We start from the raw sequence: 11,998 nt of genomic DNA, 5'->3' as shown, positions 1-11,998 counted from the left end.
CACAGCCGCAGCCATGAGGTGACCACGCTCACTGCCTCCTGCACCTCAAAAATAGTAAGATCTCCCCGAAAATAAGGCCAAACACTTATTTGGGGGGTCAAAAGAAAATAAGACCCTATCTTATTTTTGAGGAAACACAGTATAGTTTAACAATGGGGATTTTCTCATCCTACCAAATAGATGTGAAAACCAAAGCTATGGATCTGTGATCTTCTCTCCAGTAACCACAAGCGATCCAATAAAATATCCTAATCACATCAAAAGAATGAAGATACAGAATCTGACACTTCCGCTGACAGAGGTACTGATCTAACTGTATAAAACATGGACCAAATCACACGAATCCGTTTGCAGTGGTCATTGAGTTAAAATATCCATGGAAGAAATCAAACTGCTTCCTTTTATAGACACCAAGCAACCTTAAATGTTAATAAAAAACAAGTGGACATGATTGTGTATGGTGCAAATAAATTACTAATGTTCAATTAAAATAGTGAAAATGATGAAGTTAGATCTATTTTTTTTTAAAAAAAAAGATCACTAGATTCATACAATTGAAGCCAAGTACAAAATCCTAGTTTAACACCATATGCAAATATCTAAGTATAATATCTTCTTCTGATCATCTATGTGCTAAAGGAAGTTACCACCTCTTTTGCTTTTCAGTGGTAAAATGCTGACATTTCATCCATTGCTACTCTAAATATTTAGAGGAAAATGAGGTTAAAATCTAAGCTATTCTTTTCTTCTTGAAGGTATTTCTTAATGTGACAGTTACACAGAACGTTAAGAGCAACTGGAGTTCAGCTTGCTAAATTTTGGGATTTATTCACATATTATAGGTTCTGTTCCTTATATATCTCTTCAATCCCTATTTAGGTATATTTGCACTGCACAGCAACAATTGGCACTTGCCTCCGTGTGCCTAGTAGTGGACTTCCCTGTAAACCATGCCCTCCTGGAACAATAATTGGTAAGTTTTCCAATGAAAGTTGGAATGATGCCACCCATTAATAGAGTGGTTATTAGTATATTGTGAGTTCATTGTATATTGTAAGTTCCTATTTGGTACCTGTTTATTCAATGGATATTTAACTAATGTTTCTTACAATGCTTTAGATCAGTATTCTGAAATTTACCCTAACCATCACGGTTATATAGTAACTGGACCAGTCTTTATCCTTCAGCCTGAGTAATTTAAAGAGCTGGACATCACAAGAAATAAGGTAGGCTTCGGGGCTGAAAATAATTATAAAAACTGAGGTGAATACTAGTGGAATTAAGACTGCTGGACTAGATTATCATCATTGATGTAATTGTGTAGAATAATATCGCAGTGATCATATATGCATTGAAGTATTATTAATTCTACATATAACTGTGGGCCAATGTTATTCCTGAGAGGCATCAGTAATAAACCATGATTTAGGTACTGAATACAACAGTATAAAATAAACAGTTTGAAGGGAATCCAAAATACATCACAATCTGATCTCAAAAACTTTCAAGAAATCATATTGCTGTTTTTCCCTGTGTCCCAAGAAATGAAAATTGATTCTGAGTTTACAATAATATCAGTTAAAAATCAGATATTGTTAGAAAATCAGGATTCTTACATGAAAGAACATCCTGAAATCTATGGCCAGCGTAACTTTTAAAAGCATAGTTTCCACATTTATCAAGGAAATAGGTAAAATGATTAGAAATCCTTAGGAATAAGTGCAATATGGCCCTGTTAAAACTGGACTAAATTAAACTAAAACCAAAAGGAAAGGATTTATCTGATTCAGTTTTACTACATACTTCTAGTAAAGCAAGAGATTAAAAAACCAGAGTATTTTTTACACCAATCCACTAAAATCATCAGGGTCAGGTGTCTTCCTTTCTTTTTATAAGGCAACAATTTCATCAAGCCATAAAAATTACATAAAATTAGTAACCTAAATTTATACTATAAATTTAGCATAACTCCCTTTATCTTAAACCCATCGTTTGTTTGTGAAAAACTGCTATTATATAATTTTTGTATTTCCCAGTATCATTTCCTTACAGTAATGTGTAATAGGTATATGTGTATTGGGTGTGTTAAAATATATTTCACACTGTATTAGGTACAATATATAATTGTTTTCTATATAATTGTTTTAAAAAATCAGTGTTGGAAACTTCAAGTATTAAGTACATATTTGATAGAATCCACAGAATGATGTCAGTGATGAAATGAGTAGAGTGCATAAAAATATTCAGTTTTCTCCTCTACAAATATAACTTGTCAATTATTGTTTTTTATATGAAGCAATGCAATATGATTTTAGATTAGGAAATGCTTTAATCGTGTCCCACATAAACACAGTGACATAAGCAAATCCCTTTTAATATAAGCTGCTATTTCCTCTTCTGTTCAGTGAACTATTATCCAGCCAAAGGATTCATTCAAGAACAACTTAAAGAATCTATTTAAATGCTTATCAAACAAAGGACTAAACTTCACAGGAAAATGTTCTGGAATTGTAATACCATTGGTATCCCATGCTTTAATTTGGAGTACCAGAGAATGAAGTATCAGGGGTAAACCTAGTCAAAGGCCACTCCTGAATGATTTGCAACTCTCACTTGATGTGATAGTACGCTCCTTATATCCCCAGATTGCCTTTCAATTATGCTTGTACTTCTTAGTCCTGTTCTTACTACTACCCAAGGAAGTTCCCTCAGAAAATGTGGAGGTAGAAAATATCTTGCTTAGAGCTTCCTTTAAAATGATTGCTAGCTCTGGCAAAGTTTGTAAGCCACTATAAGCCACTAGCTTGCAAGCAGCATTTGAAGGTCAGTACTTATCTTGAAACAGAAGTCTGAGCTAAGGGTTGCAAACTGTTGATTAAGCAATCTCTATAGCCATACATTAATCACTGAGTTTGGGAGAATAAAACTTGCACAAGGACAAACATGTAGGGCATCCATTTATTAACCTTACAAGCACTGGCATCTAAAATGAACTAACTACTGTATATATATTGTTTTTTCTTTCCCTAGGTATAATCATGCAGTTACCATGGCAAGCTTTACTTGGGATTATTAAAATATGTTTCATACTAACGTCCTAATAATAAAAGCTTCATGAATTAAAAATGGAAGATACAAATTTTTAAGTTGGTCATATTTGAAATTTAAAATCTGCTACTACAATTTTTTTCAAGAATACATTTCATTCAAAAAAAGTTTAATTTTTCATTCACGTATTGGGATTACACAAATAAATATATTTCATTTCACTAGATACAAGATCTCATATTTAGAGTTGAGTGTGTACATGTTACATAATCCACCACCTCTTAGCCTAATTTCAGTAATGAGAATACAATGAAAACACAAATCCGTAATGCTGTCAAAGCAAAAATAACCAACGCTTAATATATTGTGTAACAAAACTAATTGCTTATTAAAATAATATATATATTTTAAACCAATCAATATTACTAGGCATTATGGGGAATCACCAATAGCAACATGTAGAAGTTCTGCACTAATTCATACCTTTGATATTTCTTATTAATGTAGTACAATATAATTTTAATGAGGAAGTAGCTGGTTATCAAGGAAATCTGTTTTATATACCTTGCCAGTATACATAGGGCCAAACTATTTTACAGAATAAAATAAATCTTCATGTAATTGAAGAGCTACAAATTCATGCCAAATGTTTGATATCTTAAGGATTACTTTGCATGGAAATTGATCTATTCACAACTGAGAAGTAACACCCTTAACACCCCCCCCCCCCAGGAAATTTACATCTTTACCAAATATTCCAGTCTCACAGCCTGTTTCTTCTACACACTGGACTTCAATAACCTCTTCTTAACTTGTTTTCTTTCTCAAGGAGAGTCTGTCTCAAACTCAAAGAAGCATCTTCAAATTTAGGATTTAGCTCTAACACCTTCCTAAAATCCTTCATGGCTTCATCAAAGAATCCTGCATATGAACGGGAAACAAGGAGTTATTTTATATATAAAAAGAATAAAACAAACTGCTTTATTAGATTATTCAGGCTAACACACTTTAGATTTACTAAGAAGTAGGACCCATTGAGCAGAGCACAATTTCTGATTAAACATAGCAATGAACTACCGGTAAATCCTGATTTTTTTGTCTCCAGCAATTTTCCCAAAAAATGGATCAGAGAAGGTGTGTATACTTTTCTAACACTTAAATGTGAAATCTACATTTCACATTTCTTTTAACACAGATTATTATCTTAATCTCTTCAAGACTGTGCATGCATGGAAGAGGTTTTATATGTGCAAAATTAAAGAATAAACAGATACAAATTCTTATAGACCTGTTATTTTTCTAACATAGTATTTCTGTTTCCAAAGCAGTACTTAACTGCTCACTAACTTATATACAACAATACAGATAACTAAATAATTTCTTTGCTCATCATGAACTTGTTTGCCAAGCAACAATTCCTCTAACACATCTAAAATCTAAGGAGATTCCATGATGACATGGAATGAACATGAAATAATAATTTTAGGTTTAGGCTAATTGCAATTTCTATATAATACTATACTTATGAAAGATAAGCAAGTTAATGTTAATTATGATTGCAGTATAATAGTAAATCTTTTCATTAGGAAATCTATCCTTCATTTATTTTAAAAATTATTACTATAATCTCTCATCAGAGGAATAAACATTTACTTCGCAAACATTCTTTTAGACCTTGAGCTTTTATGTTTTTGGATGAAAAACAGTACATTACATTTATGTATTTCAATAAAGCATCTCCATAAAAGTAGGCAGCACAGTGAACAATTTACATGATGCTATGGCAAGTTTTGCTACTTACTGTACTATATTCTGTGGATCTATGATACTTAAGGAAAGGATAGGTAATGGCAACAGGATTTCTAAAATGATGGATTATTCAGTACTCTGTACATTTAAGGGCAGGATTTGGTCAGTATCAGTGTGCATTCACACAAGTCAAACATTAAGTTTGAAGACATTGGATATGTACAGTACTATAGATCACCTTCAGTGTTATTAATCTACCATATATTATGATTAAAATCATCTAGAGAATACCAACAACAGTAACACTATTTTCAAATTAACATCATGGACTATGGACAGATAAACCTCCTTTTGAAATGCTGCTCTCCCACCATCAATAATTATGCACTCTTGAAAACCTGTATTTTCATCCAGGCCTTTCCAGTATGAATGAGAGATAAAAGCTGTTTTTTCTCTCTTCTATCTACTTTTAATGAACACGTATTTTATATTCATGTTTTTAACTTAGTTTTTGTTACTTTTATGTACATTGCAAACTGTGAGGTTATTTTATGGGAAGCATTATCTAAATGTTTTAATATATACCGTAAATAAAACACTTATACGAACAATTTCTCAAGAACTTCCCCGTAATCTTAACATGGATCTCTAAAAAAAAATGAAATAGGTTTCCTGAAAGGAATACATTTACAAAATTCTATTAAAGAGAAAATAGTCAAAGCAATTACAAAACAATTATAATCATGTGACAATATTGAAGAAAAGTCTGTGTACATACCTAGCCTATTAATCCTCTGTTATAATAGGGGATTTCAAAATCTGGCTGTGCTTGTATAGCTGACGTATAATCATCCATAGCTTCATAGAATTCAACTCTGAAATATTTAATTTGTCCTCTGTTGTTAAGTGCTGTTGCCAGATCATGGCAAAGGTGTTTGCTTAAAGGAAAAAGAAGGGGAAAAAAAGATTATTATACTGGCAATCTTTGACCTACTGTACAAGATTTGTTTAGTGACTCTACACCATTAAAAAAAGTGACTTATAACTTTTTCACATGACCATTGCAGTTTCCCCAGTCAGGCAAACAAAACTTGGAACTGGCACATTTTTATGACAGTTGTTGTCCTGGGGTCATATGATCATCTTTTGTTGACCTCTGACAAGCAAAGTCAATGGGGAAGCCGGATTCACTTAATTTACTAACTTGGCAACTGCAGTGATTCATTTAACTGTGGCAAGAACTCTGCCCTCACCCCACCCCCAAATCTTCACCCGTCTCCACTAATTGAGGATTCTCCCTTTCAGAATACACAAGCTCCTCCAACTTCCATCTTTTAATACATTGCTGTATTTGCTTTCTCATTGCTGTATTTGCTTTCTGAGCCAAGGTGGCGCAGTGGTTAGGGTGCAGTACTGAAGGCCACTACAGCTGACTGTTATCTGCAGTTCGGCGGTTCTAATCTCACCGGCTCAAGGTTGACTCAGCCTTCCATCCTTCCGAGGTGGGTGAAATGAGGACCCAGATTGTGGGGGCGATATGCTGACTCGGTAAAGCGCTTAGAGAGGGCTGAAAGCCCTATGAAGCGGTATATAAGTCTAACTGCTATTGCTATTGCTATAGCTCTCTTTTACAGAAAGCCCCCTGCCGTTCTGGCAAAAGGAACAGGCTCCAAATTATCCCGCTTGAGACCCAGCTCTCTGGAAAAGGCTCTGATGCTGAGAAAGGCGGGAGGGCAAAGTGAAGAAGAGGAACCCCCCCCACAAGCTGGATCGATTATTGCACTCAAACGGCGACCCCCTTTCGGCAGACCTGAAAGAACAGGTCAAAGTCCTGTCCCTAACAGCTCATGTCTTTGACCCTAACAGGTCAAAGACATGAGCCGAGGTGGCGCAGTGGTTAAATGCAGCACTGCAGGCTACTGCTAGATCAGCAGTTCAGCGGTTCAAATCTCACCGGCTCAGGGTTGACTCATCCTTCCGAGGTGGGTAAAATGAGGACCCAGATTGTTGGGGGCAATATGCTGACTCTCTGTAAACCGCTTAGAGAGGGCTGAAAGCCCTATGAAGCGGTATATAAGTCTACTGCTATTGCTATAAAGTCATAGCTCGCATTAACAGATTAACAGAGTTGGAAGGGACTTTCCAGGTCATCTAGTCCAGTGGTCTCCAACTTTGGCTACTTTAAGACTTGTGGACTTCAACTCCCAGAGTTCCTCAGCCAGCAAAGCTGCAGTTTTCAGCAAAGTTGAAGTCCACAGGTCTTAAAGTGGCCAAGGTTGGAGACCACGGTCCAACCAAGCAGGAGACCCTACATCTGCCTCTATGGAGATCTATCTTCGGGGCTTGTAATCAACCGATCACTCCTCGACAAGCAACACCGCCGCAGATGCCCCCACCCACCCACCGTCCCGGGGGGAGATCAGATTTGGGATCCCGCAGCCGCCTCTTAATCCGGCACGGAATCACCTCACGGCGGAGCATGCGCAGTGCTGGATGTATCGGCTGTAGAGCTCCTCCGCCCTCTCGTGCTGCCGCCTTTCGAAGTGCTCGTGGGCCGCAGCCAGCAAGTCCCCGGCGCTTTCGATCCTCGAGCCTCCCGCCATGCATCCTCAGCTTGCCCGCCCTGTAAGGCCTCCGCTTCCGTCCCTAGCCCAAATCTAAAGCGAGGGACAGAGACATCTGCCTACTCCTCTCCTGGCCGGGGCAGCCCTGCCTCCTTCGGGGAAGACACGTGACGCCCGCAAGCTCCGGTTGATAGATTTATTCAGAGGAAAGGGTCCCCTCGGAGATGGTTCAGACGAGCCGTCGGGCTGGGGCTTATTTAACGCGGGTGCTTCACAGCACAAACGCCAAGTGTCTTTCAGGTCAGCATCCTGTATACCAGTGTTTCTCAACCTTGGCAACTTGAAGATGTCCGGACTTCAACTCCCAGAATTCCCCAGCCAGCATTCGCTGGCTGGGGAATTCTGGGAGTTGAAGTCCGGACATCTTCAAGTTGCCAAGGTTGAGAAACACTGCTGTATACCATCTGGGCTGTTGTGCGTGGAGGAAAACCGATAACCCCATAACGGGGCACCATGATTTGAGGAGGGAAAAAAGGAACAAGATTGGATACGCGAATAGATTTTATTTTTATAATACTAGTATTATAGGCCTATCTACAGACCCCTCACATCCTGGACATAAATTTGTTTCAACTTCTACCCTCTGTGGGAAGTTATCACCCAGCCCTCTCCCAGAAAAGTGAAATATCCTAGGAAATATTGAAAAGGCAGAATATTTCTCTGGATGTGAAAAGGAAGAAACATGTTTTAAAAGACAGAATAGCTGCACGTAGCTTCCTGCCCATCCCCACTTTGTTAATGGGCCATTAAGAAGGCCAAGCTAGTCCACTTTACATAATAAAGACTTCTCCACTTCAGCTACAGGAAAGCATGATAATGTTGGCCCCAACTGTCCACATGGCATCTGAGAACTCAACCAAACCTGGATTCAAAGCACAGCCTAGAGAGTTGCCCCTGCATGGCCCCATGGGAGTCTGACAACCAATCAGAATGCATTTCTTACACAGGAACAGGAAACAGAGAGGTGGGACTGAACAGGCTATAAAAAGCCTAGCAAGCCCCTCCCTCAGCCCTTCTCTTCTTCTCCACCAACATTGAAGCATGTGATCACCTTTTCTGCTCAGGACCTCAAGCCATGTGGTCCTGCCCACCAATAAACCATCTTTCCAAGCAGCCTCCATGTCTCCAGTGTCTTTTTCCCCACTTGGAGCTGAACCCAGAAGGACATTTCTTTCATCAGGAGGAAAACCGATAACCCAATAACGGGCTACTGTGATTTGAGGAGGAAAAAAGGAATAAGATTGGATACGCAAATAGATTTTATTTTTTAATACTAGTATTATAGGCCTATCGACAGACCCCTCACATCCTGGACATAAATTTGTTTCAACTTCTACCCTCAAAACCACGCTATTCCACACCAGACCAAGTAGTATAAAATGTGGTTTGGGCATTTCGCAAGCCACTTTCATAAACTTGAATTATACAATAGTAGTTCATATTTCAACTGGAACTGCCAAGTCTGGCCCTGAGGTTTACTTTACAAAGGGTGATCATCTATTTCATGGAAACACAAGGGCCATGAAATGCATGGCTTCATGGCTCTCAAGAACCTGCTTAAAATGGAAGGTGGGGAGAGAGAGAGAGAGAGAGAGAGAGAGAGAGAGAGAGAGAGAGAGAGAGAGAAGGGGAGGGGAGGGGAGGAAGAGAGAGGGGGAGGGAGGGAGAAAGAAGGGGAGGGAAAGAGAGGAAGTGAATGAGGGAAAGGGAGGGAGAGGAGGGAGACACCCCTGCAGAAAGGAGTTCCCCCCCCATGCCATCACTCTGCTAAACAACTAATTCCCACAACACTGTCAAACTAAGCTTGTATTACTATTCTTCTCATCTTTCTTATTACCTATCTACTTTTCTACTTATGACTATAGCTTTGTTGCTCGTATCTTTACGATTTAAATTGTTTCCTGGTATTATTTATGTTGATTATTTAGTAGCCTATGACTATCACTTAAGTGTTGTATCTTTATGATTTATGATGTATTTTTTATGACAATGATCACGATTTATCAGTTACAGCTTTTATGTACATTGAGAGCTTATGCACCAAAGACAAAATCCTTGTGTGTCCAATCACACTTGGCGAATAAACAATTTGATTATATTCTGTTCTGTTCTTTGCATGAGATGTGACTTGTGGTTTTGCCTAGGTTGGAGAAAGGTTTAACCATCTTTTAAGGTGGAGATCAAAAGCTCTATGCCCACCCTACCGCCTGTATTCCTGAAAAGAAATTGGGAATGACCTTGGTTTGCCAGGAAGGGGCCTGCTGCTGACTGATACCTTGCTCACCCAATGCTGGTAGTCCTCGTCTTAAAACAGTTTGTTTAGTGACCTTTTGAAGTTACCAAGGCACTAAAAAAAAAAGTAGCTTATGACTGTTTTTCACAGAGTGTTGTAGTATTCCCATCCTGGTCATGGGATCAAAATTCAGATGCCTGGCAACTGACTCGTATTTATGACTTTATGCAATGTCTTTTATTATTTATGCAATTTATGCATAAATGTATGATTTGTGCAATATCTCGGGGTCACGTGATGCCCTTTTGCGACCTTCTGACAAGCAAAGTCAATGGAGAAACCAGATTCACTTAACAACCGCATTACTAATTTAACAACTGCAGTGATTCACTTAACCACTGTGGCAGGAAAGGTCATAAAAGGGAGCAAAATTCACTTAACAAATTTCCCACTTAACCACATAAATTTTGGGCTCAATTATGGTCGTAAATCAAGGACTATCCGTATGCTTAACCGAGTTTATAAAATATATTATAACATGCAAAAATCTGTTTGCTCTCTCTCTCTCCCTCCCTCTCTATCTCTCTCTCTCAGACACACACACGTTTCTCTTCAGTTCAGTTCCTGGTGACTTCCTGAACACATCCTTGGCAGCAATTCAGGAGCTGTATGCCATTCATTATCTTTGGTGATATATTTGGGCTTCTTAGCCTAGTCCACAGCTTTAAAATTCCCTGGAGATACTCCCACCTACATAGCTTCCAAGTCTAAACAAACTCAACCTGATACTGTACTATTACCTATCACAGCGATGGTTAACCTTTTTTGGCTCGCATGCCATAAAGGGGTCGGGAGCGCAGGGGGGTCATGCACAGGCTCCAGAGACTTTATAGGGACCTGGGGAGGGCAAAAACAGCCTCCCCCCCGGAGGCCTTCTGGAGGCTTCAGGGACCTTCAGGAGGCTTCCCTGAAGCCTCCAGAGGACTAAAAACGACCCTACGAGCAAACCGGAAGTCCATTCCTGAACTTCTGGTTTGCCCATAGGGCCGGGGTTTTTTTGTGCTCCGGAGGCTTCAGGGAAGCTCCTGAAGCCTCTGGAGGGCCCCGGGAGGGGGGGAGGCTCTTTTCGCCCTCCCCTGGCTCCTGTAAAGCCTCTGGAGCCTGGGGAGGGCAAAAAATGGCTTTAAAAAAGGCTGAACTCAGCTGGCCAGCGCACGAATGAGCGCGCTGGCCAGCTAACAGGGCAATGCCTTACGTGCCCTGACAAATGGCTCCATGTGCCACCTGTGGCACGCGTGCCATAGGTTCACCATCCTGGACCTATCAACTAAAGCACAGAAAGAAAAAAATTAAACAATACAAACGTATCTATTTAAATATGTAGACATATGTGATAAACATTTTAGAAACTTAGTATATTTAGTATTTATATTCAAAATTAAATTTGTATAATCTCTTACAAAAAATATCATAAGGAAGCCACAATTGACATGAACTACTTTTCATTACAGATTTCCCCCCCAAATCTGTTCTTTTAATTTTATAGCCAAACAGTCCCATATTTTAAAATATTAGTGGAAGACGAACTTTGGTGTGTCAGAGTGAACTTGGCAGCTAACAATAAAAAATGGAATTATCATATACTGCATTATGGTACATCAATGTAAAGATATTAGTCAAAAATATTCAACAAATTATAATTAAGTAACATTTATTAGTTGAAAAACATGCTATCGGACTTTTTTTGCCAATGTAAATTAAGATGGCTCTTTTCCTACAATATCAAAAATACAGGAATATGTACAGTAATCTTAGGGTTTTCCGTTTGATAAGTGTGATTGTTATTCATTAGAGGGGTTTCAATAAAGTTTAAAAAGATAGACAATCTTTGGAAACATTGCATTTGATGTATAGAGACATTTTTGTGAAAGTAGTTTTTTTTAAAAACTCTGAAATCATGTGATTGTTATTCATTAGAGGGTTTTCAATAAAGTTTAAAAAGATAGACAATCTTTGGAAACATTGCATTTGATGTATAGAGACATTTTTGTGAAAGTATTTTTTTAAAAACTCTGAAATCATGTGTACCAAGAATTCATCTTACCAAACTCTTATTTGTCAATGAATTCAAATTTCCATTTTTATAGGGATTGAGAAAACTCCATTTTGATGGCCATTACTTCATCTTAGCAGTACAGATGTTTTGCCAAGTATGTCAGTATGGGCCAATGCATATGTATCTTTGGACTTCAGAGCTATAGAAAATAACAGAAGTAGAAGTTCATGGTTTCCTGGGCTTATAGATCCATCACTGAGAATTAGTGACATGTTTTTTTCTATAAAC

The 11,998-nt window shown here is 38.3% G+C and overlaps 1 protein-coding gene and 1 long non-coding RNA gene across 2 annotated transcripts; one reads left to right on the top strand and one right to left on the bottom strand.

Annotated features, from left to right (window-relative positions):
* Positions 1–182: 182 nt before the first annotated feature.
* On the top strand, positions 183–3,069 carry LOC148045663 (uncharacterized). Its single transcript, XR_015696815.1, has 4 exons — positions 183–301; positions 880–973; positions 1,120–1,226; positions 3,031–3,069. It is a non-coding gene; the product is annotated as an uncharacterized LOC148045663 (long non-coding RNA).
* Positions 2,945–7,510, bottom strand: TTC32 (tetratricopeptide repeat domain 32). Its single transcript, XM_087716975.1, has 3 exons — positions 7,264–7,510; positions 5,581–5,735; positions 2,945–3,969 (listed from the first exon to the last, which is right to left on the bottom strand). The coding sequence occupies exons 1-3, from the start codon at positions 7,398–7,400 to the stop codon at positions 3,842–3,844; spliced, it is 420 nt and encodes a 139-aa protein (XP_087573101.1). The 5' UTR covers positions 7,401–7,510; the 3' UTR covers positions 2,945–3,841.
* Positions 7,511–11,998: the final 4,488 nt, after the last annotated feature.

Source organism: Thamnophis sirtalis, unplaced genomic scaffold, assembly GCF_051295495.1.
Source record: "Thamnophis sirtalis isolate CommonGarterSnake01/CBP01778 unplaced genomic scaffold, rThaSir2_p1.2 scaffold_5, whole genome shotgun sequence".
NCBI classification, from domain to species: Eukaryota; Metazoa; Chordata; class Lepidosauria; order Squamata; family Natricidae; genus Thamnophis; species Thamnophis sirtalis.
This window is presented reverse-complemented; position numbering and strand designations above follow the sequence as displayed.